Genomic DNA, 26,912 nt, shown 5'->3' on the forward strand with positions numbered 1-26,912 from the left:
CAGCGGAAGAGAGAAATAGATTTAAGGGACCAGATCTGACAGACAGAGAGCCTGAGGAGCTGTGGACGGAGGTCCGCGACACTGTACAGGACACAGGGAGTGAGACCGTCCCGGAGAAACAGAAACACAGAAAAGCAAGATGGCTGCCGAGGAGGCCTCACAGACAGCTGCGAGAGGAAGGGAGGGGAAAGGAAAGGGGGAAGGAGAGACACACCCATTGACTGCAGAGTTCCGAAGAATATAATGCCTTATAATTATGCAGTGGAAGAGAGAAATAGATTTAAGGGACTAGGTCTGACAGACAGAGAGCCTGAGGAACTATGGACGGAGGTCCGCGACACTGTACAGGACGCAGGGAGGAAGACCGTCCCCGAGAAACAGAAACGCGGAAAAGCAAGATGGCTGCCGAGGAGGCCTCACAGACAGCTGCGAGAGGAAGGGAGGGGAGAGGAAAGGGGAAGGAGAGACACACCCATTGACTGCAGAGTTCCGAAGAATAGCCAGGAGAGGTAAGAAAGCCTTCCTCAGTGATCAATGCAAAGAAGTAGAGGAAAACGACAGAATGGGAAAGACTAGAGATCTCTTCAGAAAATTAGAGATATCAAGAGAACATTTCATGCAAAGATGGGCTCAATAAAGAACAGAAATGGTAGGCACTTAGCAGAAGCAGAAGATACTAAGAAGAGCAGGAATACACAGAAGAGCTGTACAAAAAAGATCTTCACGACCCAGATAATCACGAAGGTGTGATCACTCACACTCACCTAGAGCCAGACATCCTGGAATGTGAAGTCCGGTGGACCTTAGGAAGGATCACTACGGACAAAGCTAATGGAGGTGGTGGGATTCCAGTTGAGCTATTTCAAATCCTAAAAGATGATGCTGTGAAACTGCTGCACTCAATAAGTTAGCAAATTTGGAAAACTCAGCAGTGGCCACAGGACTGGAAAAGGTCCATTTTCATTCCAGTCCCTAAGAAAGGCAATGCCAAAGAATGCTCAAACTACCACACAATTGCACTCATCTCACACCCTAGTAATGCTTAAAATTCTCCAAGCCAGGCTTCAGCAATATGTGAACTGTTTACTTCCAGATGTTCAAGCTAGTTTTAGAAAAGACAGAGGAACCAGAGATCAAGTTGGGAACATCCACTAGATCATCAAAACAGCAAGAGAGTTCCAGAAAGCATCTATTTCTGCTTTATTGACTATGCCAAGGTCTTTGACACAGTGTTTATTGTGGACCACAATAAACTGTGGAAAATTCTGAAGGAGATAGGAATACCAGACCTCCTGACCTGCCTCCTGAGAAACCTGTATGCAGCTGAGGAAGCAACAGTTAGAATCGGACATGGAACAACAGACTGGTTCCAAATACGAAAAGGAATAGGTCAAGGCTGTATATTGTCACCCAGCTTATTTAACATATATGCAGAGTACATCATGAGAAACGCTGGGCTGGAGGAAGCACAAGCTGGAATCAAGATTGTCGGGAGAAATATCAATAACCTCAGACATGCAGATGACACCACCCTTATGGCAGAAAGTGAAGAAGAACTAAAGAGCCTCTTGATGAATGTGAAAGAGGAGAGTGAAAAAGTTGGGCTAAAGCTCAACATTCAGAAAACTAAGATCATGGCATCTGGTCCCACCACTTCATGGCAAATAGATAGGGAAACAGTGGAAACAGTGGCTGACTTTATTTTTCTCAACTCCAAAATCACAACAGATGGTGATTGCAGCCATGAAATTAAAAGACGCTTACTCCTTGGAAGGAAAGTTATGACCAACCTAGTCAGCATATTAAAAAGCAGAGACATTACTTTGCCAACAAATGTGTGTCTAGTCAAGGCTATAATTTTGCCAGTAGTCATGTATGGACATGAGAGTTGGACTATAAAGAAAGCTGAGCGCAGAAGAATTGATGCTTTTGTGCTGTGGTGTTGGAGAAGTCTCTTGAGAGTCCCTTGGACTGCAAGGAGATCTAACCAGTCCATCCTAAAAGAGATCAGTCCTGGGTGTTCATTGGAAGGACTGATGTTGAAGCCAAAACTCCAATACTTTGGCCACCTGATGCGAAGAGCTGACTCATTGAAGAAGACCCTGATGTTAGGAAAGATTGAAGGCAGGAGAAGAAGGGGAGGACAGAGGATGAGATGGTTAGATGGCATCACCGACTCAATGGACATGAGTTTGGGTGGACTTCAGGGGTTGGTGATGGACAAGGAGGCCTGGTGTGCTGCGGTTCATTGGGTCTTAAAGACTGAGCTACTGAACTGAACTGAACTGATTGTTCAAATAAAGAGAGGATGTATTTGTAATCTCTGCCTTTTATATTTTGGTGCTATTTGTAATGTCCATTTTCCTTTTTATTAAATGTGTTACTTCATAGCTTAAAATTTACTTACTTGTTTATATCAAATATTAATTCCATTTATTGTTCAAATTGAAGTACAACAAAGTTGCATTCTTTCTACAGTACTTCATTTATAAGTGCATATATAAATGAAGTAGTGCTTCATTTATATATGTATGTGTGTGTGTGTATTCATATGTATATATACGTGTGTGTAAATATATATACATTTTTATATTCTTTTTCATTATGGTTCATCATAGTATACTGAATATAGTTCTCTTTGCAATACATTAAGATGTTGTTGTTTGTCCATTCTATATATAATAGTTTACATTTACTAAAGCCAACCTACTACTCCATCCCTATCCCCAATCCCTCACCCTTGCTAACCACAAATCTGTTCTCTATATCCATGTAGACTTTCCTATTTTACATATTTTTTAAAACAGTAAATTATTTTTTAAGTGCTTTTATATGTTGGGACACTCTACAGTCTTTCTAGATTCATGCATCTTAGTAAAATCTCTTTGGTTAAGAAAATATTAAATTATACAGAAAAATAAATAAACCTACACACATATATGTTTGGGAAAAAACATATAGAGAGGGGTGGTATACAATAAAAGGATTATAAAGTACACAGAATTACCTATGTGTTTTATGTAATTGACAGTAAGGAACAATATATAACAATATTCTAAAGAATCAATTTTAAATGTAATTTGTAATTACTGCATAAGTAACAAAGTACTATAAATTTCTACATCATTTGAATTTCTTATTGCTTTTATAGTTTTATTTTTTATTTTTAACCTTAATAATAGCAACTAGACAAAAATATATCTTGGAGTATGAAGTTGAGACCTCTAATATCTCATTTAGAAAACTTACATAAAGTATCAGCAGTACCATCGCCTGAACAGAATTTATGTATGCCTGTCTCAGAATTATTTAAATCAATTTCTGCATCCCTGGGGTTGTAGAATCCTGCAAACACTTAGGACTTCATGGCAATTAAATAAAGCTATGTATTGAGAAACTGGGAATTACTAAGATGGAGGAGGGGACAACAGAGGATGAGATGGTAGGGTGGTATCACTAACTCGATGAGTTTAACATTGAGTTTGAGCAAGCTCAGGAAGTTGGTGATGGATAAAGAAGCCTGGTGTGCTGCAGTCCATGGGGTTGCAAAGAGTTGGACATGACTAAGTGACTGAACTGAAGATGGACAAATGTTTTTTGAGACTAAGTTTTCCTAGTGAAAATATAATCAGTCAGAATGTTCATTCTCATTTTTCTTTAGTTATGTAGAAGCCAAATTAAATTTATGTGTATATATATATATATATATATATATATATATATATATATATATATATTTACCATATATATGTAAACACATAAATATTTATATGCATGTTCTGCATATTAAAATCACAAGTTCACTGGTACTATTTTTTAAACATTTTAATTTATTTATTTTTAATTGAAGGATAGTTGCTTTACAATATTGAGTTGGCTTCTGCCGTATATCAACATGAATCAGCATAGGTATATATATATGTGTTTCTCTCTCCTGAACCTCCCTTCCCACCTCATCCCACATCTCTAGGCTTGTCACAGAGACCCTGTTTGAGCTCTCTGAGTCATACAACAAATTCCCACTGGCTATCTGTTTACATATGATAATGTACATGTTCCCATGCTACTCTTTCCATTTGTTCCATGGTCTCCTTCCACACCTTCTATCCACAAGTCTATTCTCCATGTCTTTATCTCCATCGCTGCCTTTGTTACATGTTGAATACCTTTTCTCTGTTCTTCCAAATCCATTCTCTATCCTTTTAATCTCGTTTCTGCTCCAGGGTGCTCAGCCGTACTAGCTGCATCAGTGGACTCATTTGTTCTCTTCATACTTAGTGTGTTTAGCCAGTGGTTGTGACTAGAAGGGAAGAGAGTAGGGTCAGAGTGTTTTTTCCCAGCCTCCTTTCTTGCAAAATGCCATAGCTGGCTTCATCCCTTGACCTAAACCATAGATTCTTCTGGATGGCCCATTTCAAAGCTTCCCCTCCAGTGCTCATAACCTCTTTCTTTTCTTATATTGATTCCTCCAGGAACAGAGGAGGTAACAGCTTTCAGAATTTATTAGTTCTAAAGTTATTGCACTAGTCTTTGGAAATTCTGCAAGCCTTAGACATCCCTTTGTATTAATATCTTTATTAAACCCTCCCCAAATTAACCAGTTTGGGTGGCCTTCAACTACCTTCCATGTTTATAAGTGATACTGGTCTTAGAGCAGTCTCAGGAGATAAACGTTTGAATATAATTGGATTCTTCACATATTTGAAGATTAGACATATACACTCATCCCAGTGGGAAATGTCACAGTGGTGACATATAGCATCTTGGAGTGGTTTACCGTCCCCTTCTCCAGGGGATCTTCCTGACCCAGGGATCGAACCCAAGTCTCTCATGTCTCCTGCACTGGCAGGTGGGTTCTTTACCACTAGCGCCACCTGAGAAGCCCCTGCAGTAGCATCAGACTTACTTAAGTGGTCGCCAGTGGCATCATGGAGTGAAAGCTAGGTGGAAACAAAGCACTGAGGGATCACTTCCTGTAGCAGAGAAGCTTGCAGATGGAGATTATGAACATTATGGGGGGAGTTGGCTTCTGCTGCAGTTTAAACCTGAGACTATCCAATTGATAAAACAAGCAGGCAGCAGCAAGCTTAAACTATGTCTTTGAAGAAGTCTCTCACTTCCTCTGGTCCTTGGGAAACTATATTTGAGGACAGATGCTATGACCACATTGTAGCAGTGCAGTTACCTCCCCAAATAAGCTTGTTTGGTATTTAAGGAAAGATAAGAATATGACCAGAAGGGATGAGGTTCTGAGGCATAGGGTAGGGGCATTTGGGCAGAGAAGTAAAAATCTGAGAATTTCTCATCTCAAATCCTTAAGTCTCATTTCAAAACCCAATAATTCCTCCCATTTATCCAGGGAATAGGAACTGCCCCAGCACTAAGTCTCGTTACTGACTGCACCTGGACGGTTAAACACAAGCAGATCCAAGCCTCCCTTACACTCAACCCCATCATCCTGCCTTTCCTCTGTGTTTGGTGTGAAACTTCAAAACCCACATAGCCCAGATAGTGAAACGCCAAATCTGATCTGCTAAGAATTTCAGGACATCACCAATCAAGGTTGACAGGAGTCTGGAGAATATCTATAGGAATGGATTCTGAGAGCATGAGACCAAGGACAACGGAACTTTAAGTTTAGTATGGTTAACTGTATTGGCACAGGAACACCAAGCAAGGATTTGGGATTTGAAATCAGAATGTCAGACCAACCCGGTATAATATTGAAGATGGACGACAGAAACATTGTAAATAACCTATTAGGTGTGATCTACTCTACTGCTGCCTAAAGATCACCCTCCTCACCTCTCACCTGGCTTCTCCAAGGGCTGCAAGAACATTCACTTTCCCAAGGTATTCATTAGAAGGTCTGATGCTGAAGGTGAAACTCCAATATTTTGGCCACCTGATGTAAAGAACTGACTCATTTGTAATGACCCTAATGCTGGGAAAGTTTGAAGGCAGGAAGAGAAGGGGACGGCAGAGGATGAGATGGTTGGATGGCATCACCGACTCAATGGACATGAGTTTGAATAAACTCTGGGAGTTGGTGATGGACAGGGAGGCCTGGCGTGCTGCAGTCCACGGGGTTGCAAAGAGTCAGACACAACTGAGCGACTGAACTGAAATGAAGAAGCACACTTTTTAGGGAGTCATTAGCACCCCTGTAAAGCTTGGCAGGAGCTACCGTCAGTATGCTATGGGTGATGACAAGAGAAGCTGCCATGGGATTGGACTCCAAAACGTTAGAACCAGGGTGCAGGGCATAGCTGTCAGTCTCACACTAGAAAGAACGGCTTAAGTGGACGTTTTCCCGTCAGGTTCTCTGAAGAGTTAGCTACCGATTGCTGAGGGTCAAGGCACATGTATACACATATTTGTTTACTTACAGAAATGTTATATATAAAAACTACCTTAGAGGTGAATGGGCTGAGTTCCTTGTCAAGAAGATGAAGGAACTAGCAAATATAGTGGAAAATTGATGTGTTCAAGGTCACATAGGTAAACGCACAACTTTGTCAAGAACCTGGTCCTCCTGATAGATTCCAGGGTACCATGATATCTGTTCATAGAAAAAGGACAAAAAGAAAGACAGAAGTGAGAAATGAAGGAGACAAAGCTCCAACTATCACACTGAAAGGGAATATTAAGCATTTTAATAATCCATTAACTCATGACCCTTCTCCAAAGACCTTCCATTAAAGAAAAAAGAAAAGAATTGTATTTTTGTGGGATTTTAGAAATCACAAAAAGTAGCATAGGAATTTTACCCTTTATTTATTTATTTTTAAAGAGAGTAAGTGTTTTCTGATACTTTCTGATGAAGCTTTAAAGGGAAGGGAATAGTTTTGAGCACTCAGGGAAATAATGACACTTGGTTTCCTTTACCTTTACTTTGTCCTCTTTTCTTTCTTTTTTAAAGAGCTTTTTTTTTTTTTTCTTCCTATTGATGTGGACTGTTTTTAAAGTCTTTGTTGAACTTGTTGCAATATTGCTTCTGTTTTATGTTTTGTTTTTTTGGCCAAGAGGTATGTGGGATCTTAGCTCTCTCACTTAGCTCTCACAATGCAGGGATTGAAACCTGCATTGAAAGATAAAGTCTTAACCTCTGGCAGTCAGGGAAGTCCCTGGAAGGTGCTTCTTGCTGAGCACATACCTCTGTAAGCAGATAGTGTTGCTTTCACATACACTTGGTAAAAATTCTTCAAGAAAGGTAACTTTCCCTACTAAACTCAGTTTGGAATATATTGTTTGGCTTTCCATATATGGATATATGATAATATAAAAATGTGAAAGTTTTAAGTATATTATTATAAAAATGTCAATATTTATATACAATATTATTTATAAACACTGGCAAAACCACTTGAAATATTTTTAAAGTTCTATTACATAGATATGATATAAAATTCATATTTTATGATGACTCAAGAAAAATTTAGAGGTACAAAAAGCATTTTGATGTCCTCTGGCCTCCTCTCTCCTCTGTGCTGTGCACTGTGTATCAGCATTACGCGTCAACCCATCAACAGAAACGCGTGCTCAGCCGTAAAGACCAATCCTCTCCCAGCATCAACGACTCATTAATAGAAAACCTTGCTTCTTGATCTTGTAAGGGGCCACAGGCATTTTTAGATTTGGACTGTGTAAGCTGTCAATGGGCTTCCTTGATTGCTCAGTTGGTAAAGAATCTGCCTGCAACTCAGGAGATCTGGGTTTGATCCCTGGGTTGGGAAGATCCCCTGGAGAAGGAAAAAGCTCCCCACTCCAGTATTCTGGCCTGGAGAATCCCATGGACTGTATAGTCCCTAGGGTCTCAAAGAATCAGACACAACTGAGTGACTTTCACTTTCTTTCATGCAGAATGTTAACTTGATGAATTCAATAATATTTCATATCCAAAGAATTACAAAATAAGCATCTTTCCCACATACAAACACAGCCATCTTAGATTTTAATGATAAAGGAATATACAAGTTTATACATGTAAGTGTATGCATAAAGTCTCAAAAAATATAGGAAATGTCAGAAATATCACACATGTTCATAATACATACACACAAAACCTACATAGTTATCAATCTAGAAGAACACATACTAAACACATAATAACTTCTAGCACATTTCTATTTCCTTAAATTTTCAATATTTTCCAAATTTTTATAATATTAACATATTCCACTCAAAATCCAAAATTGTGATATTTCCTTAGCTGTTTGTGTGTTTGCCTTTTAAATCAACCTAAAATAACTCATAAAACACAACTATATGTTCATTACAAAGAAGTCATTGCATGTTAAAAATACTGGAGGGGTATCAATATTCTTATGATAATGGCCAACATGTATCAGTACTGCCCTAAATGCTTTGCATAAATGAATTGATTTAATCTTTATAGTAACTATGTGTGTGAGTGCATGTATGCTTAGTCACTCAGTCCTGTCAGACTCTTTGCAAACCCACGGACTGCAGTCCACCAGGCTTCTCTGTCCATGGAATGTTCTAGGCAGGAACACTGGAGTGGGCTGTCATTTCCTTCTCCAGGGATCTTCCAGACCCAGGGATTGAACACATGTCTCTTGCATTGACAGATGGATTGCTTACCACTGAGTCCCTGGGAAGCCCCTTATAGTAACTATATGGACCTGGAATTATTATTTAGCTAGTGAAATTGAGGAAACGTGAAGCTTGAATTTTCAGTGATTTATGGGTTATATAAGTAATGGAGCAACAGTCTTAGAATCTAAATTTTGGAATGTTTGGTTCCCAAGCAAGTGCTCATAATCACTCTGCTACAACTCTTCTCTCCAAAGTAAAGGGAATGATTTCTGAAATTGGTATCATTGTTCCCAAAACTGACCTCTTTTCCATCGTAACATTCTGAAGTTGGATTATGTTTTGGAATATATATGACATATTTTAAAAGCTGACAACTATACTTTTTCATTTAGGAAATCAGTTTCACTTAAAAATGTGTATAGTTAGACCATGGTTTAACATGTTTCTGGTTTCCTATTATAATGTAGATTTCCAAAGGCATATTCTTAAAAATACCCAAGATTATATTTAGTTAGGCAAATGATGGCTCAGCACAATAAATAAACAAACAAATAATTCTATTTGTCTCTGAAGAGACAGCAAGGAAATACACTATAGGAATGAAAAAAAAAATGAGCTTTGAAGTTTAACATCACCATTATTTTAATTATTTGGAGTCCTTTCTCTTCTTCATGACCCTATTAGGTGCATTTTTTACTTCTTTGTTTCTAAGACTGTAAATGAGGGGATTCAGCATGGGAATGACAATAGTATAAAAAACAGAAGCCACTTGATCCTTTCCCAAGGAGTAGGACGTACTTGGTTTTAAGTAAGTGAAAATCATAGTGCCATAGAAGATGGTGACCCCCAGGAGATGGGAGGCGCAGGTAGAGAAGGCTTTCTGTTTCCCTGAAGTGGAAGTAATTTTCAGGATAGTGGACAGGATGGACACATAGGACACAGATATCGTGATAAGAGACACCACGAGGGTGGAGCCAGCAGAAATGAATATGATGATTTCAATGTCATGTGTGTCAGTGCAGGACAGTGCTAAAATTGCTGGTCCATCACAGAAAAAGTGATAAATTATCTTTGAGTTGCAGAAATGCAATCTACTCAAGCACAGAACATTGACAGAGGTGTCCATGAAGCCAATCAAATAGGATCCAAAGACAAGAGAACAGCAGCGTCTGGTGGACATAACGACGGGGTAATGCAGTGGGTTGCAGATGGCTACATAGCGATCATAGGCCATGGAGGACAGAAGGAAACACTCAGTGGCGCCCAAGAAGACAAAGAAATACATTTGGCTGAAGCAGTTCAGGTATGAAATATTCTTCTTGGAAGTTAGTAAATTGTCTAAGGTTTTAGGGGTGATGACACTTGAGTAACTGAGGTCAAGAAATGACAAGTGACTGAGGAAAAAGTGCATGGGTGTGTGAAGCTGGGAATCCAGGCGGATTATCAGGATCATCCCCACATTGCCCAGCACAGTGATCAGGTATATCAGGAGGAAGAGGGTGAAGAGGACCAGCCTGATTTCTTCAGAGTCTGTCAGTCCCATGAGGATGAAGTCAGACACATGTGTGATATTCCTTCTGCCCATAGTGTTCAAATGCTCTAAACTGTTGAGATCAAAGTTGATACTTGACATGAATTACTTCAAAAAGCTTGATTTTTTATAAACATGATATATTTATATTTGGTGTTTTAGTTTGATGTTTCTAAAAAGTCAGAACAGGGGTGTAGAGAGTATGAAAAGAAAACTCTTAATTTGACTACCAAATATAGATATAAGGGTAACTATATATTGGGATATAATGTAGCAAAACCTAGTACAGTTGAATAGTTAGAATGACTGACAGTGTTTGAAGGCTTGTCATTATTAATGCATTTAATTACCATGAGATTATTGTACCATAGTTAGTACCATTTGACACATTCTTCATATGAGAAAAAAAAGCACTGTGAATTTAGTTCACCCAACCACAGTCAGAGCTATTAAATATTGGATCTGATATTCTACCAAGGTAGACTGACCTCAGAAGGAATACCCATAATAGTATCTATTTTCTTATTTATGATTGATTTCAGCAAATCTGCAAAATATTTAGATATAAAATAACAAAAAAAAAAATTCAGCCTCCATATGTTGGAATTTTGCCCACTCTCACCACTACTATTCAATATAGTTTTGGAAGTTTTGGCCACAGCAATCAGAGCAGAAAAAGAAATAAAAAGAATCCAGATTGGAAAAGAAGAAGTAAAACTCTCATTGTTTGCAGATGACATGATCCTCTACATAGAAAACCCTAAAGACTCTACCAGAAAATTACTAGAGCTAATCAATGAATATAGTAAAGTTGCAGGATATAAAATTAACACACAGAAATTCCTTGCATTCCTATATACTAACAATGAGAAAATAGAAAGAGAAATTAAGGAAACAATACCATTCACCATTGCAACAAAAAGAATAAAATACTTAGGAGTATATCTATCTGAAGAAACAAAAGACCTATACATAGAAAAGTATAAAACACTGATGAAAGAAATCAAAGAGGATACAAATAGATGGAGAAATATACCGTGTTCATGTATTGGAAGAATCAAAATTGTGAAAATGAGTATACTACCCAAAGCAATCTATAGATTCAATGCAATCCCTATCAAGCTACCAACGGTATTTTTCACAGAACTAGAACAAATAATTTCACAATTTGTATGGAAATAAAAAAAACCTCGAATAGCCAAAGCAATCTTGAGAAAGAAGAATGGAACTGGAGGAATCAACCTGCCTGACTTCAGGCTCTACTACAAAGCCACAGTCATCAAGACAGTGTGGTACTGGCACAAAGACAGAAATATAGATCAATGGAACAGAATAGAAAGCCCAGAGATAAATCCACGAACCTATGGACACCTTATCTTTGACAAAGGAGGCAAGAATATACAATGGAAAAAAGACAACCTCTTCAACAAGTGGTGCTGGGAAAACTGGTCAACCACTTGTAAAAGAATGAAACTAGAACACTTTCTAACACCATACACAAAAATAAACTCAAAATGGATTAAAGATCTAAATGTAAGACCAGAAACTATAAAACTCTTGGCGGAGAACATAGGCAAAACACTCTTTGACATAAATCACAACAAGATCCTCTATGACCCACCTCCCAGAATATTGGAAATAAAAGCAAAACTAAACAAATGGGACCTAATGAAACTTAAAAGCTGTTTCACAACAAAGGAAACTATAAGCAAGGTGAAAAGAAAGCCTTCAGAATGGGAGAAAATAATAGCAAATGAAGCAACAGACAAAGGATTAATCTCAAAAATATACAAGCAACACCTGAAGCTCAATTCCAGAAAAATAAATGACCCAATCAAAAAATGGGCCAAAGATCTAAACAGACATTTCTCCAAAGAAGACATACAGATGGCTAACAAACACATGAAAAGATGCTCAACATCACTCACTATCAGAGAAATGCAAATCAAAACCAAAATGAGGTACCATTACACACCAGTCAGGATGGCTGCTATCCAAAAGTCTACAAGCAATAAATGCTGGAGAGGGTGTGGAGGAAAGGGAATCCTCTTATACTGTTGGTGGGAATGCAAACTAGTACAGCCACTATGGAGAACAGCGTGGAGATTCCTTAAAAAAAACTGGAAATAGAACTGCCATAAGACCCAACAATCCAACTCCTGGGCATACACAGTGAGGAAACCAGATCTGAAAGAGACACGTGCACCCCAATGTTCATTGCAGCACTGTTTATAATAGTCAGGACATGGAAGCAACCAAGATGCCCATCAGCAGATGAATGTATAGGGAAGCTGTGGTACATATATACAATGGACTACTACTCAGCCATTAAAAAGAATTCATTTGAATCAGTTCTAATGAGATGGATGAAACTGGAGCCCATTATACAGAGTGAAGTAAGCCAGAAAGGTAAAGACTAATACAGTATACTAATGCATATATATGGAATTTAAAAAGATGGTAATGATAACCCTATATGCAAAACAGAAAAAGAGACACAGATGTACAGAACAGACTTTTGGACTCTGTGGGAGAAGGTGAGGGTGGGATGTTCAGAGAGAACAGCATTGAAACAAGTATACTATCAAGGGTGAAACAGATCACCAGCCCAGGTTGAATGCATGAGACAAGTGCTCAGGGCTGGTGCACTGGGAAGACCCAGAGGGGTGGGATGGAGAGGGAGGCAGGAGGGGGAATCAGGATGGGGAACACATGTAAATCCATGGCTGATTCATGTCAATGTATGGCAAAAACCACTACAATATTGTAAAGTAATTAGCCTCCAACTAATAAAAATAAATGAAAAAAATTAAAAAGCAAAAAACAAAAAAAGTTTGTGATATATATAATTGATAATTTGATATATAAATTGATATATATATATAATTGTTTGATATATACAGTTTAATGCACCATGCACTGTTTTTTCTTTCCCAATATATTTAATATTATATAATGAAATATTGATTTCAACTTTAGTGAACTTCAGTAACATATACTAAATTATAGACCATATATTCATATTAATCTTCAAACAATAGGATGCTTGTACAACTTGATAATTCAAGATTAAATTTCTTCCAAAATTATATTTCTAAATACACACATTGATTGCAGGCCCTGATAACATCAACTCTGTATTTCTGGTTCTACAAATCTTGGCATTACTTAGGGAAAGGTTTAAATGATATCACTGTACATATTCTGAAAATATCTCCATTTTATTTGATTCTATCTAAAACCTTCTACCTTTGAGAATAATACTTACTGGAGGCCAAGGTTGGTGAAATACACTTCTTTCAATATTATCTGTCTATGAAGTATGTCAGCCACAAATTTTTCTCACAAATAAAATGTGAAGATCATGTCAGTTGAAAATTTCTGTAATAAACATGGTTATTTTTTGAGATAAATTATTTTTAATTTTTAATGCAATCATTTTGTTTTCTTCTGTAGGGAAAGGTAAATCAAACTAGAAATTTCATTCAGCTCTTGATCAAATGTAAAATTTTCCAGGAAGTTATGCTTGAAAAGAATTTCAGGGCCCCACACTCTAGGTACATCAGCAGAGCAGAGCATGCTTTTCATCTCCTCCTAATATTTCCAGGGTAGTTCATATACTGGGAATTGTTGATGATGAAATATTTGCTCATCCCTGTGGACCAGTTATCAAGTAAGATTTCTTTGCCTGTCTCCAGGGACAAAAGTTCAAGGACCAAAAGCAGCTATGATGGGATTTGAGAAGCTAGTTGTCTTTTCTCTTAGGAGCCAGAAAATGAAGGGCCTAATGGCTTGGTCTACCTCTGTGATGCTCTATATTTATGCCCAGGTTGGTAGAGAAACTATTTCTAGGAAAATATCTACTCTATGACTAAAATCGTCAGGGGCAGAGTGATACATTTTTGACAAAAATTTTGATATTTAAATGTGTAATATTATTTAGGGAGTAAATATGTTTGTTAAAAAGAAAACAAGAATACAACAAAATTCAAAGAATGATATGAAAAAACCCAAAACTGTTGTAACAATTTAATGAATTTCTCCCAAATATTTTTGTCATGGAGTGCTTATCTGTATACCTCCAGATTTGCATAATCACTATCATACTGTATATTCAGTATCCACTCTCATTTTGTAACTAAAAGCCACCTCAAAAACCATAATAAATGCAAAACTATGAGGAGAAAGTTTTTCTTACTTAATATTTTCTAGCACTGGAACTCATTATGTTCACTTTAGTGTTTTTCCTGATTTCAAACTATTCTTATACCATTCACTGTGTCATGTCAGAAACCAAAGCATGATCAGAGATTTTTAAAATCTCTCTTAATTTAATGATGGTCTAGCTTCATTTCTTAATGATTACAGTTTTAACTATGCTATATATATATATATAAGATCATGCTATATATATATATGGGCTTCCCTGGTGGCTCAGATGGTAAAGAATCTGTCTGCAATACTGGAGAATAGGGTTTGATCCCTGGGGTGGGAAGATCCCCTGGAGAAGGGAATGACTATGTACTCCAGCATTCTTGCTTGGAAAATTCAATGGACAGGGAAGCTAGAGGGCTACAATCCATGTTGTTGCAAAAAGTCAGACATGACTGAGTGCCTAACACTGTCACTTCCATATATATATACAGATATATATATATATATATACATATATAATAATTTTAATAATTTTCAATAATGATAATGAACTATCTTGAAGGCAACTAATCTGACTCAGACATGGTGCTTAGAAGAAAAAAATCAATGTTAAATTAATAAAGAGAATGAGGGATGAATTAAGACAGTATCCTCAAAAATAAAAGGATCACCCAGTTTCTCTTTTTAATACTATAGATTTAATGATTTTTTTCTGCCCAATCTGAAGAAATGAGAGTCTCTAAATATACCTCGCAAATGTCACAGTGATATTCTATACCTAGTACTTCATGTTTATACACATATACACAAACATGCATATCATTGTTGTTCAGTTGCTAAGTCATGTCCGACTCTTTGCGATTGTGTGGATGGCAATAAAACAGCTTCCCTGTCTTCACTATCTCCTGGAGTTTGCTCAAACTCAAGTGCACTGAGTTGGTGATGCCATCCAACCGTCTCATCCTCTATCAGCCCCTTCTCGTCTTCAATCTTTCCCAGCATAAGGATCTTTTCTAATGAGTTGGTTCTTCGCATCAGGTTGCCAAAGTGTTGGAGCTTCAGCTTCAGCATCAGTCCTTCCAAAGAATATTTGGAGTTGACTTCCTTCAGGAGTGACTGGTTTGATCTCCTTGCTTCCCAGGGGACTCTCAAGAGTCTTCTCCAGCACCACAGTTTGAAAACATCATTTCTTCAGTGCTCATCATTCTTTATGGTTCAACTCTCACATCCATGCATGACTACTGGAAAAACCATAGACTTGACTATATGAACAGGTGCTCACAAAGTGATATCTCTGCTTTTTAATATGCTGTCTATACTCTGGTTTTTCTTCAGATCATATAAATCTTTCACCTTTTAATATGCTGACTAGGTTTGTCACAGATTTTCTTCCATGTCATAACTTTTCCTCCATGGAGCAAGTGTCTTTTAATTTCATGGCTGCAGTCACCATCCACAGTGATTTTGGATCCCAAGAAAATAAAATCTGTTACTGTTTATATTTGCCATCTATTTACCATGAAGTGATGTGACCAGATGCCATGATCTTAGTTTTTTGAATGTTGAGTTCTAATCCAGGCTTTTCACTCTCCTCTTTCAACTTCATTAAGAGAGTCTTAAGTTCCTTTGCACTTTCTGTTTTTAGGGTAGTATCATCTTCACAACTGAGGTTGTTGATACTTCTCCCGGCAATCTTGATTCCAGCTTGTGCTTCATCCAGGTGTGCATTTCACATGATGTCCTCTTCATAGACGTTAAATAAGCAGGATGAAAATACAAAATCTAGACCTACTCCTTTCCCAATTTTGAACCAATCCATTGTTCCATGGCTGGTTCTAACTGTTGCTTCTTGACCTGAATACAGGTTTTTCAGGAGGCAGGTAAGGTGGTCTGGTATTCCCATCTCTTCAAGAATTTTCCACAGTTTGTTGTGATCTATATAAAATTTTTAGCATAGTCAATGAAGCAGTAGAAGTTTTTTTTTTTTTTTTTTTTTTCCTGGAATTCTATTGCTTTTTCTCTGATACAATGGATACTGGCAATTTGATCTCCAGTTCCTCTGCCTTTTCTAAATCCAGCTTGTACATCTGGAAGTTCTTGGTTCACATGCTGTTGAAGCCTATCTTGAAGGATTCTGAGTATTACCTTGCTAGCATGTGAGATGAGAGCAACTGTACTGTAGTTTGAACTTTGGCATTGGAATGAAAACTGAACTTTTCCAGTCCTGTGGCCATTGTTGAGTTTTCCAAATTTGCTGACATATTGAGTGCAACACTTTAACAGCATCATCTTTTAGGATTTAAAATGGCTCAGGTGGAATTCCATCACCTCCACTAACTTTGTTCATAGTGATGCTTCCGAAGGCCCACTTGACTTCACACTCCAGGATGTCTGGCTCTAGGTGAGTGACAATGCCATTGTGGTCATCTGGGTCTTTAAGACCTTTCTTGCATAGTTCTTCTGTATATTCTTGCCACCTCTTCTTACTCTCTTTTGCTTTTGTTAGGTCCTTGCTGTTTCTGTCTGTTGTGCCCATATTTGCATGAAATGTCCCCTTGTTATTTCTAATCTTTAAAAGTTATCAATTCTTAGAACTTAGAGAGACACATTATAGGGATTAAGAAATTAAATTTTGCTGTTTTATGCTATACCTTACTGCATAACTTGTGCAAACTCTGGGAGATGGTGAGGGGCAGGGAAGCCTGATGTGCTGCAGTCCATAGGGTCTCAAAGAGTTGGACACAAATTGGCAACTGAACAACAACCACTGCAAAAATGTATCCCTTTACTTTGATATCAAGGTAAAGTCAGGGGCGCGCGCACCCGACTGGCGTCAGCGGAAACTGAGACTGGGTCCGCGGAAGCGAGTGAGTGCGCCACACCTGGGGATAGTGCGCCCATCAAGCCCCTGGCTGCCTGGACCGCTCTGACGGGGAAGGCACAGGGAGCAGGCGCAGCTTTTCCTTCCGCGCTTTTGTGGAACACCCGAGGGCTGGAACCTAGCGCAGCGCGGGGCGCGCTCCATATAGAACAGCCGGGAGCCTGAGCAGCGCAGACGGAGAAAGCAGCGTCAGCCCCTCCCGGCAGCGCCAGCCCCTCCCCGCAGGGCCAGCCCCTCCTCGCAGCGTCAGCCCCGCCCCGCAGGGCCAGCCCCTCCCCGCAGCGTCAGCCCCGCCCCACAGCGCCAGCCCATCCCCGCAGGGCCAGCCCATCCCCGCAGCGCCAGCCCCGCCCCGCAGCGCCAGTCCAACCCCGCAGCACAAGCCCATCCCAGCAGCGCAACGGAACTAGCTAACTGAATAAGAGTCCACCTCCGCCCGCCTGTGTCAGGGCGGAAATGAGTCTCTGAAGAGACCGGCAAACAGAAGCCAAATAAACAAAGGGAACCGCTTCAGAAGGGACTGGTGCAACAGATTAAAATCCCTGAAGAAAACACCGACTTCACCGGAAGGGGCCTGTAGATATCGAGAAGCGTAAGCTGGAACGAGGAGCTATCTGAAACTGAGCCGAACCCACACTGACCGCAGCAGCTCCAGAGAAACTCCTAGATATAATTTTACTTTTTTCTCTTTTTTTTTCTTTTTTTTCTTTTTTATTTTTTCTCTTTTATTTTCCTTTAAAATCCCCTATTACTCCCCCATTACTCCTTAACTTTCATTTCCATATACTTTTACGATTTTTTAATTAGGGGGGAAAAAAATTTTTTTTTCTTTCTTTCTTTTTTTTCTTTTTTCTTCTTTTTTTTCTTTCCTTTTTCTCTTCTATTTTCTATTTTTCTTTTTCTCTTATTTCTTTTAAAGTCCTCTAGTACTCCTCTACTACTCCTTAATTTTCATTTTCAATACACTATAACCTTACAAAAAAAAAAAAAAAAAGAAGAGAAGCCATATTTTTAAACCAAAGATTATTCTCTCCCAATCTTGACTCTCTGTTTTCTACCTCAGAACACCTCTATTTCCTCCTTTCCCCTTCTCTTCCCAATCCAATTCTGTGAATCTTTGTAGGTGACTGGGCTAGGGAGAACACTCTGGGAACAGACAGCTGCGTAGATCTGTCTCTCTCCTCTTGAGTCCCCCTTTTTCTCATCCTGCTCATCTCTATCTCCCTCCTCCCTCTCCTCTTCTTCATGTAACTCTGTGAACCTCTCTGGGTGTCCCTAACGGGGGAGAATCTTTTAGCCATTAACCTAGAAGTTTTCTTATCAGGGCTGTATAGTTGGAGAAGTCCTGAGACTACAGGAAGAATAAAACTGAAATCCAGAGGCAGGAGACTTAAGCCCAAAACCTGAGAACACCAGAAAACTCCTGACTACATGGAACTTTAAGTAATAAGTGACCATCCAAAAGCCTCCATACCTACACTGAAACCAACCACCACCCAAGAGCCAATAAGTTTTAGAGCAAGACATACCACGCAAATTCTCCAGCAACGCAGGAACATAGCCCTGAACATCAACATACAGGCTGCCCAAGGTCACACCTAACACATAGAGCCATCTCAAAACTCATTACTGGGCAGTCCATTGCTCTCCAAAGAGAAGAAATCAAGTTCCACGCACCAGAACACTGACGCATGCTTCCCTAACCAGGAAATCTTGACAAGCCAATCGTCTAACCCCACCCACTGGGTTAATCCTCCACAACAAAAAGGAACCACAGACCTCCAGAATACAGAGAGCCCACTCCAGACACAGCAATCTAAACAAGATGAAAAGGCAGAGAAATACCCAACAGGTAAAGGAACATGAAAAATGCCCACCAAGTCAAACAAAAGAGGAGGAGATAGGGAATCTACCTGAAAAAGAATTTAGAATAATGATAATAAAAATGATCCAAAATCTTGAAAACAAAATGGAGTTACAGATAAATAGCCTGGAAACAAAGATTGAAAAGATTCAAGAGCTGTTTAATAAAGACCTAGAAGAAATAAAAAAGAGTCAATTAAAAATGAACAATGCAATGAATGAGATAAAAAACACTCTGGAGGGAACCAAGAGTAGAATAACGGAGGCAGAAGATAGGATAAGTGAGGTAGAAGATAAAATGGTGGAAATAAATGAAGCAGAGAGGAAAAAAGAAAAAAGGATCAAAAGAAATGAGGACAACCTCAGGGACCTCTGGGACACTGTGAAACGCCCCAACATTCGAATCATAGGAATTCCAGAAGAAGAAGACAAAAAGAAAGGCCATGAGAAAATACTCGAGGAGATAATAGCTGAAAACTTCCCTAAAATGGGGAAGGAAATAGCCACCCAAGTCCAAGAAACCCAGAGAGTCCCAAACAGGATAAACCCAAGGCGAAACACCCCAAGACACATATTAATCAAATGAACAAAGATCAAACACAAAGAACAAATATTAAAAGCAGCAAGGGAGAAACAACAAATAACACACAAAGGGATTCCCATAAGGATAACAGCTGATCTATCAATAGAAACCCTCCAGGCCAGAAGGGAATGGCAGGACGTACTGAAAGTAATGAAAGAGAATAACCTACAACCTAGATTACTGTATCCAGCAAGGATCTCATTCAGATATGAAGGAGAATTCAAAAGCTTTACAGATAAGCAAAAGCTGAGAGAATTCAGCACCACCAAACCAGCTCTTCAACAAATGCTAAAGGATCTTCTCTAGACAGGAAATGCAGAAAGGTTGTATAAACGTGAACCCAAAACAACAAGGTAAATGGCAACGGGACCACACCTATCAATAATTACCCTAAATGTAAATGGGTTGAATGCCCCAACCAAAAGACAAAGATTGGCTGAATGGATACAAAAACAAGACCCCTATATATGCTGTCTACAAGAGACCCACCTCAAAACAAGAGACACATACAGACTAAAAGTGAAGGGCTGGAAAAAAATATTTCATGCAAACGGAGACCAAAAGAAAGCAGGAGTCGCAATACTCATATCAGATAAAATAGACTTTCAAATAAAGGATGTGAAAAGAGACAAAGAAGGACACTACATAATGATCAAAGGATCAGTCCAAGAAGAAGATATAACAATTATAAATATATATGCACCCAACATAGGAGCACCGCAATATGTGCGGCAAACACTAACGAGTATGAAAGAGGAAATTAATAGTAACACAATAATAGTGGGAGACTTTAATACCCCACTCACAACTATGGATAGATCAACTAAACAGAAAATTAACAAGGAAACACAAACCTTAAATGACACAATGGACCAGCTAGACCTAATTGATATCTATAGGACATTTCACCCCAAAACAATCAAATTCACCTTTTTCTCAAGTGCACACGGAACATTCTCCAGAATAGATCACATCCTGGGCCATAAATCTGGTCTTGGAAAATTCAAAAAAATTGAAATCATTCCAGTCATCTTTTCTGACCACAGTGCAGTAAGATTAGATCTCAATTACAGGAAAAAAATTGTTAAAACTTCAAACATATGGAGGCTAAATAACACGCTTCTGAATAACCAACAAATCATAGAAGAAATCAAAAAAGAAATCAAAATATGCATAGAAATGAATGAAAATGAAAACACAACAACCCAAAACCTATGGGACACTGTAAAAGCAGTGCTAAGGGGAAGGTTCATAGCATTACAGGCTTACATCAAGAAACAAGAAAAAAACCAAATAAATAACCTAACTCTACACCTAAAGCAATTAGAGAAGGAAGAAATGAAGAACCCCAGAGTTAGCAGAAGGAAAGAAATCTTAAAAATCAGGGCAGAAATAAATGCAAAAGAAACTAAAGAGACCATAGCAAAAATCAACAAAGCTAAAAGCTGGTTTTTTGAAAAAATAAACAAAATTGACAAACCATTAGCAAGACTCATTAAGAAACAAAGGGAGAAGAACCAAATCAACAAAATTAGAAATGAAAATGGAGAGATCACAACAGACAACACTGAAATACAAAGGATCATAAGAGACTACTACCAGCAGCTCTATGCCAATAAAATGGACAACTTGGATGAAATGGACAAATTCTTAGAAAAGTATAACTTTCCAAAACTGAACCAGGAAGAAATAGAAGATCTTAACAGACCCATCACAAGCAAGGAAATCGAAACTGTCATCAAAAATCTTCCAGCAAACAAAAGCCCGGGACCAGATGGCTTCACAGCTGAATTCTACCAAAAATTTAGAGAAGAGCTAACACCTATCTTACTCAAACTCTTCCAGAAAATTGCAGATGAAGGTAAGCTTCCAAATTCATTCTATGAGGCCACCATCACCCTAATTCCAAAACCAGACAAAGATGCCACAAAAAAAGAAAACTACAGGCCAATATCACTGATGAATATAGATGCAAAAATCCTTAACAAAATTTTAGCAAACAGAATCCAACAACATATTAAAAAAAATCATACACCATGACCAAGTGGGCTTTATCCCAGGAATGCAAGGATTCTTTAATATCCGTAAATCAATCAATGTAATACACCACATTAACAAATTGAAAGATAAAAACCATATGATTATCTCAATAGATGCAGAGAAAGCCTTTGACAAAATTCAACACTCATTTATGATTAAAACTCTCCAAAAAGCAGGAATAGAAGGAACATACCTCAACATAATAAAAGCTATTTATGACAAACCCACAGCAAGCATCACCCTCAATGGTGAAAAATTGAAGGCATTTCCCCTGAAATCAGGAACAAGACAAGGGTGCCCACTCTCACCACTACTATTCAACATAGTGTTGGAAGTTCTGGCCACAGCAATCAGAGCAGAAAAAGAAGTAAAAGGAATCCAGATAGGAAAAGAAGAAGTAAAACTCTCACTGTTTGCAGATGACATGATCCTCTATATAGAAAACCCTAAAGACTCTACCAGAAAATTACTAGAGCTAATCAATGAATATAGTAAAGTTGCAGGATATAAAATTAACACACAGAAATCCCTTGCATTCCTATATACTAACAATGAAAAAAGAGAAAGAGAAATTAAGGAAACAATACCATTCACCATTGCAACAAAAAGAATAAAATACTTAGGAGTATATCTACCTAAAGAAACAAAAGACCTATACATAGAAAACTATAAAACACTGATGAAAGAAATCAAAGAGGACACAAACAGATGGAGAAACATACCATGTTCATGGATTGGAAGAATCAATATTGTCAAAATGGCTATTCTACCCAAAGCAGTCTATAGATTCAATGCAATCCCTATCAAGCTACCAATGGTATTTTTCACAGAACTAGACCAAAGAATTTCACAATTTGTATGGAAATACAAAAAACCTCGAATAGCCAAAGTAATCTTGAGAAAGAAGAATGGAACTGGAGGAATCAACCTGCCTGACTTCAGACTCTACTACAAAGCCACAGTCATCAAGACAGTATGGTACTGGCACAAAGACAGAAATATAGATCAATGGAACAGAATAGAAAGCCCAGAGATAAATCCACGAACCTATGGACACCTTATCTTTGACAAAGGAGGCAAGGATATACAATGGAAAAAAGACAACCTCTTTAACAAGTGGTGCTGGGAAAACTGGTCAACCACTTGTAAAAGAATGAAACTAGAACACTTTCTAACACCATACACAAAAATAAACTCAAAATGGATTAAAGATCTAAATGTAAGACCAGAAACTGTAAAACTCCTAGAGGAGAATATAGGCAAAACACTCTCCGACATAAATCACAGCAAGATCCTCTATGACCCACCTCCCAGAATATTGGAAATAAAAGCAAAACTAAACAAATGGGACCTAATGAAACTTAAAAGCTTTTGCACTACAAAGGAAACTATAAGTAAGGTGAAAAGACAGCCCTCAGATTGGGAGAAAATAATAGCAAATGAAGCAACAGACAAAGGATTAATCTCAAAAATATACAAGCAACTCCTTCACCTCAATTCCAGAAAAATAAATGACCCAATCAAAAAATGGGCCAAAGAACTAAACAGAGATTTCTCCAAAGAAGACATACAGATGGCTAACAAACACATGAAAAGATGCTCAACATCACTCATTATTAGAGAAATGCAAATCAAAACCACAATGAGGTACCATTACATGCCAGTCAGGATGGCTGCTATCCAAAAGTCTACAAGCAATAAATGCTGGAGAGGGTGTGGAGAAAAGGGAACCCTCTTACACTGTTGGTGGGAATGCAAACTAGTACAGCCACTATGGAAAACAGTGTGGAGATTTCTTAAAAAACTGGAAATAGAACTGCCATATGACCCAGCAATCCCACTTCTGGGCATACACACTGAGGAAACCAGATCTGAAAGAGACACGTGCACCCCAATGTTCATCGCAGCACTGTTTATAATAGCCAGGACATGGAAGCAACCTAGATGCCCATCAGCAGATGAATGGATAAGGAAGCTGTGGTACATATACACCATGGAATATTACTCAGCCATTAAAAAGAATTCATTTGAGCCAGTCCTAATGAGATGGATGAAACTGGAGCCCATTATACAGAGTGAAGTAAGCCAGAAAGATAAAGAACATTACAACATACTAACACATATATATGGAATTTAGAAAGGTGATAACGATAACCCTATATGCAAAACAGAAAAAGAGACACAGAAATACAGAACAGACTTTTGAACTCTGGGAGAAGGTGAGGGTGGGATATTTCAAAAGAACAGCATGTATACTATCTATGGTGAAACAGATCACCAGCCCAGGTGGGATGCATGAGACAAGTGCTCCGGCCTGGTGCACTGGGAAGACCCAGAGGAATCGGGTGGAGAGGGAGGTGGGAGGGGGGATCGGGATGGGGAATACATGTAAATCCATGGCTGATTCATATCAATGTATAACAAACCCACTGGAAAAAAAAAAAATAATAAAAAAAAAAAATAAAAAAAAAGGTAAAGTCAGTTTGTCAAATAGACTAGAAAAATAAAATGCCCATAAAAATAAAATGAGGTAATATGCTTTTGAAAGAGGAGAGAGGAGCCAAAAAGTTATTCTTAAATATATGCAAGTGAAAGCAAATAACAATAGCTGTAAATATAAAGTCTAGAAAATGTGAATATCAGAGCAAAAATAAGTCTTCATAATTTAATGGCATTCAAATATGAAAGGGAATTTTTAAAATAAAGTAGGGGAAAATAATGCAAGACAAATAAATTTATCAAGAGTTTTGAATTGGTAAAAATAATTTAAACATTTATTTCCAAAAAAGAGTTTGAATTTTAACATTTAAAAAGTACTTTGTAAAAAAATAAACAGATGCCATTTTAGATAGAAACCAATATAAATTAAAAAAATAAAATGTTTGTAATTATTGTTATTTGAATATAATGATCTATTTAATTACAAAAGTGTAGAAAATTATGAAATAATTGGAAAATTTTAAATATATTCTTATGCTTTATGTAGAGAAAATTAAAGGTAATGTACAAAATTTTTAAATAAAGGAAATTTTAGCACTCTACCTGATTAAAGCTAATAGGTTGCTGCAACATTTGATTTCATTGTAATTTAGTAGCTTTACAACTTGTCTTTGCTGCAAATATTAATACAAATGAGACAAGCATTTAAGTAAAAAAAAACTTTTTAATAATCATGCCAAACCTATAGAAATCAGGAGAAAAGCAATGAGGTCTTAAAATACATAGAATTTCAATGAAGAACCAGTGTACTGAAGCTTGTTGACATGTCACAGAAGTAAGCCTTTTAAAATGATTTCTTTGGGGGAAGGTTCAATCCAAGAGGGAGGGGATGTGTGTGTATCTACCTGATTCAGTTCATTGTATTGCAGAAAATAACCAAATCAATCAAAAGTAATTCATAAAAAAGTGAATATTCAATAAGAAAAAGCCATGTACATATAAGATACTGCAGGATTATGAGTGTTCAAACAATAATGGCCAGAGCTTATTTGTATGTCCTTAAATGCCATCATTATCTGATTTAATCTTTACAGAATATTTGTGGGCCTGGAATTATTATTTATCTTGAGCAAGATAAATTACTATTTTTCTTGAGGAAACTTGAAATTTAAACTTTTGGCAATGCTTTAAAGGGTTATATAAGTACAAGTGCAGCAGATCTAGAATCTAAATTCTGGAATGGTTGGTTGGGTCTGGGCAAGTGCTCATAATCACTCTGTTATGTTGATTCTCCACTAAGTAGAGGAAATAATTTCCAAAATAATTTACTATTCCCAAAACTGAGCTATTTTCCATCATAAAATTATGGGAAGTTGGTTTATCCATGTGAACTTGTTTGATATAATTTCAAAGATGAAAACTATAATCTTTCATTTTGCAAACCAGTTGCCTTTAAAAATGTATGTATACAGACCATGATTTAACATGGTTCATGATTTCCAATTACAGTGTAGATTTCTAAAGGCATATTCTTAGAAATATTTGACATTATATTTAGTCAATCAGGATGGTTCAACAACAACATAAATAATAAATATTACTAATTCTATTTGTTTCTGTAGAGAAAGCAAGGAAATACACTATAGGGATGGGGGAAAATGAGCTTTAAAATTTTTCATCACTGTTATTTTAATTGTTTGGGGCCTTTTCTATTCTGCATGACTCTTCTGAGAGCATTTTTCACTTCTTTGTTTCGAAGACTATATATGAGTGGATTTAACATGGGGATGACAATAGTATAAAACACAGAAGCCACATGATCCTTTCCCAAAGAGTAGGACTTACTTGGTTTTGCATACGTAAAAATTGTGGTGCCATAGAAGACAGTGACTGCCAGGAGATGGGAGGCACAAGTAGAGAAGGCTTTTTGTTTCCCTGAAGTGGAAGTAATTTTCAGGATGGTAGACAAGATGGCCACATAGGATGCAGACACCATGATAAGAGACACCAGTAGAGTGGAGCCAGCAAATGTGGATATAATGATTTCAATGGCATGCGTGTCAGTGCAGGACAGCGCTACAATCGGGGGTGTCTCACAGAAAAAGTGATAGATTACATTGGAGTCACAGAAATGCAATCTGCTCATGCAAAGCACATTGACAAAGGCGTCCATAAAGCCAATCAAATAAGATCCAAAAAGTATGGAGCAGCAGCGTCTAGTGGACATAACAGCCAGGTAATGCAGAGGGTCGCAGATGGCTACATAGCGATCATAGGCCATGGAGGAGAGAAGGAAACATTCAGTGGCAGCCAAGAAGATAAAAAAATTCATCTGGATGAAGCAGTTCAGGTATGAGATATACTTGTTGGAAGTCAGTAAGTTGTCTAAGGTTTTAGGGGTGATGACGCTTGAGTAGCTGAGGTCAAGAAATGACAAGTGACTGAGCAAAAAATACATGGGAGTGTTAAGCTGGGAATCCAGGCGGATTATCAGGATCATCCCCACATTGCCCAGCACAGTGATCAGGTATATCAGGAGAAAGAGGGTGCAGAGGGCCAGCCGGATCTCTTCAGAGTCTGTCAGTCCCATGAGGATGAAGTCAGACACATGTGTGATATTCCTTCTGCCCATAGTGTTCAAATGCTCCAAACTGTTGAGATATCAAAGTTGATACTCAGCAAAAATGTCTTCAAATAGTTTGCATTTTCATTGATGACATGACAAATTTATGTTAGTTTAGTGTTTCTAGGATGTGATAATAATGAAGTGTGTAGAGTATGAAGAGAAACATCTTAATTTGATTGCCAAATGTATAAATATAGAAACAGACATAAACTGACACTTGGATATAATATAATAA

The 26,912-nt window shown here is 37.8% G+C and overlaps 2 protein-coding genes across 2 annotated transcripts; both read right to left on the bottom strand.

Moving 5' to 3' along the window:
* Positions 1-9,205: 9,205 nt before the first annotated feature.
* Positions 9,206-10,144, bottom strand: LOC122699985 (olfactory receptor 8H1-like). The gene has a single exon (XM_043912499.1). It carries the CDS (start codon positions 10,142-10,144, stop codon positions 9,206-9,208), a length of 939 nt encoding a protein of 312 aa, XP_043768434.1.
* A 15,591-nt stretch (positions 10,145-25,735) lies between these two features.
* LOC122699909 (olfactory receptor 8H1-like) lies at positions 25,736-26,683 on the bottom strand. Its single transcript, XM_043912353.1, has one exon. The coding sequence runs from the start codon at positions 26,681-26,683 to the stop codon at positions 25,736-25,738; it is 948 nt and encodes a 315-aa protein (XP_043768288.1).
* Between the last annotated feature and the right edge of the window lie 229 nt (positions 26,684-26,912).

Source organism: Cervus elaphus, chromosome 1 (assembly GCF_910594005.1).
Source record: "Cervus elaphus chromosome 1, mCerEla1.1, whole genome shotgun sequence".
NCBI lineage: Eukaryota > Metazoa > Chordata > Mammalia > Artiodactyla > Cervidae > Cervus > Cervus elaphus.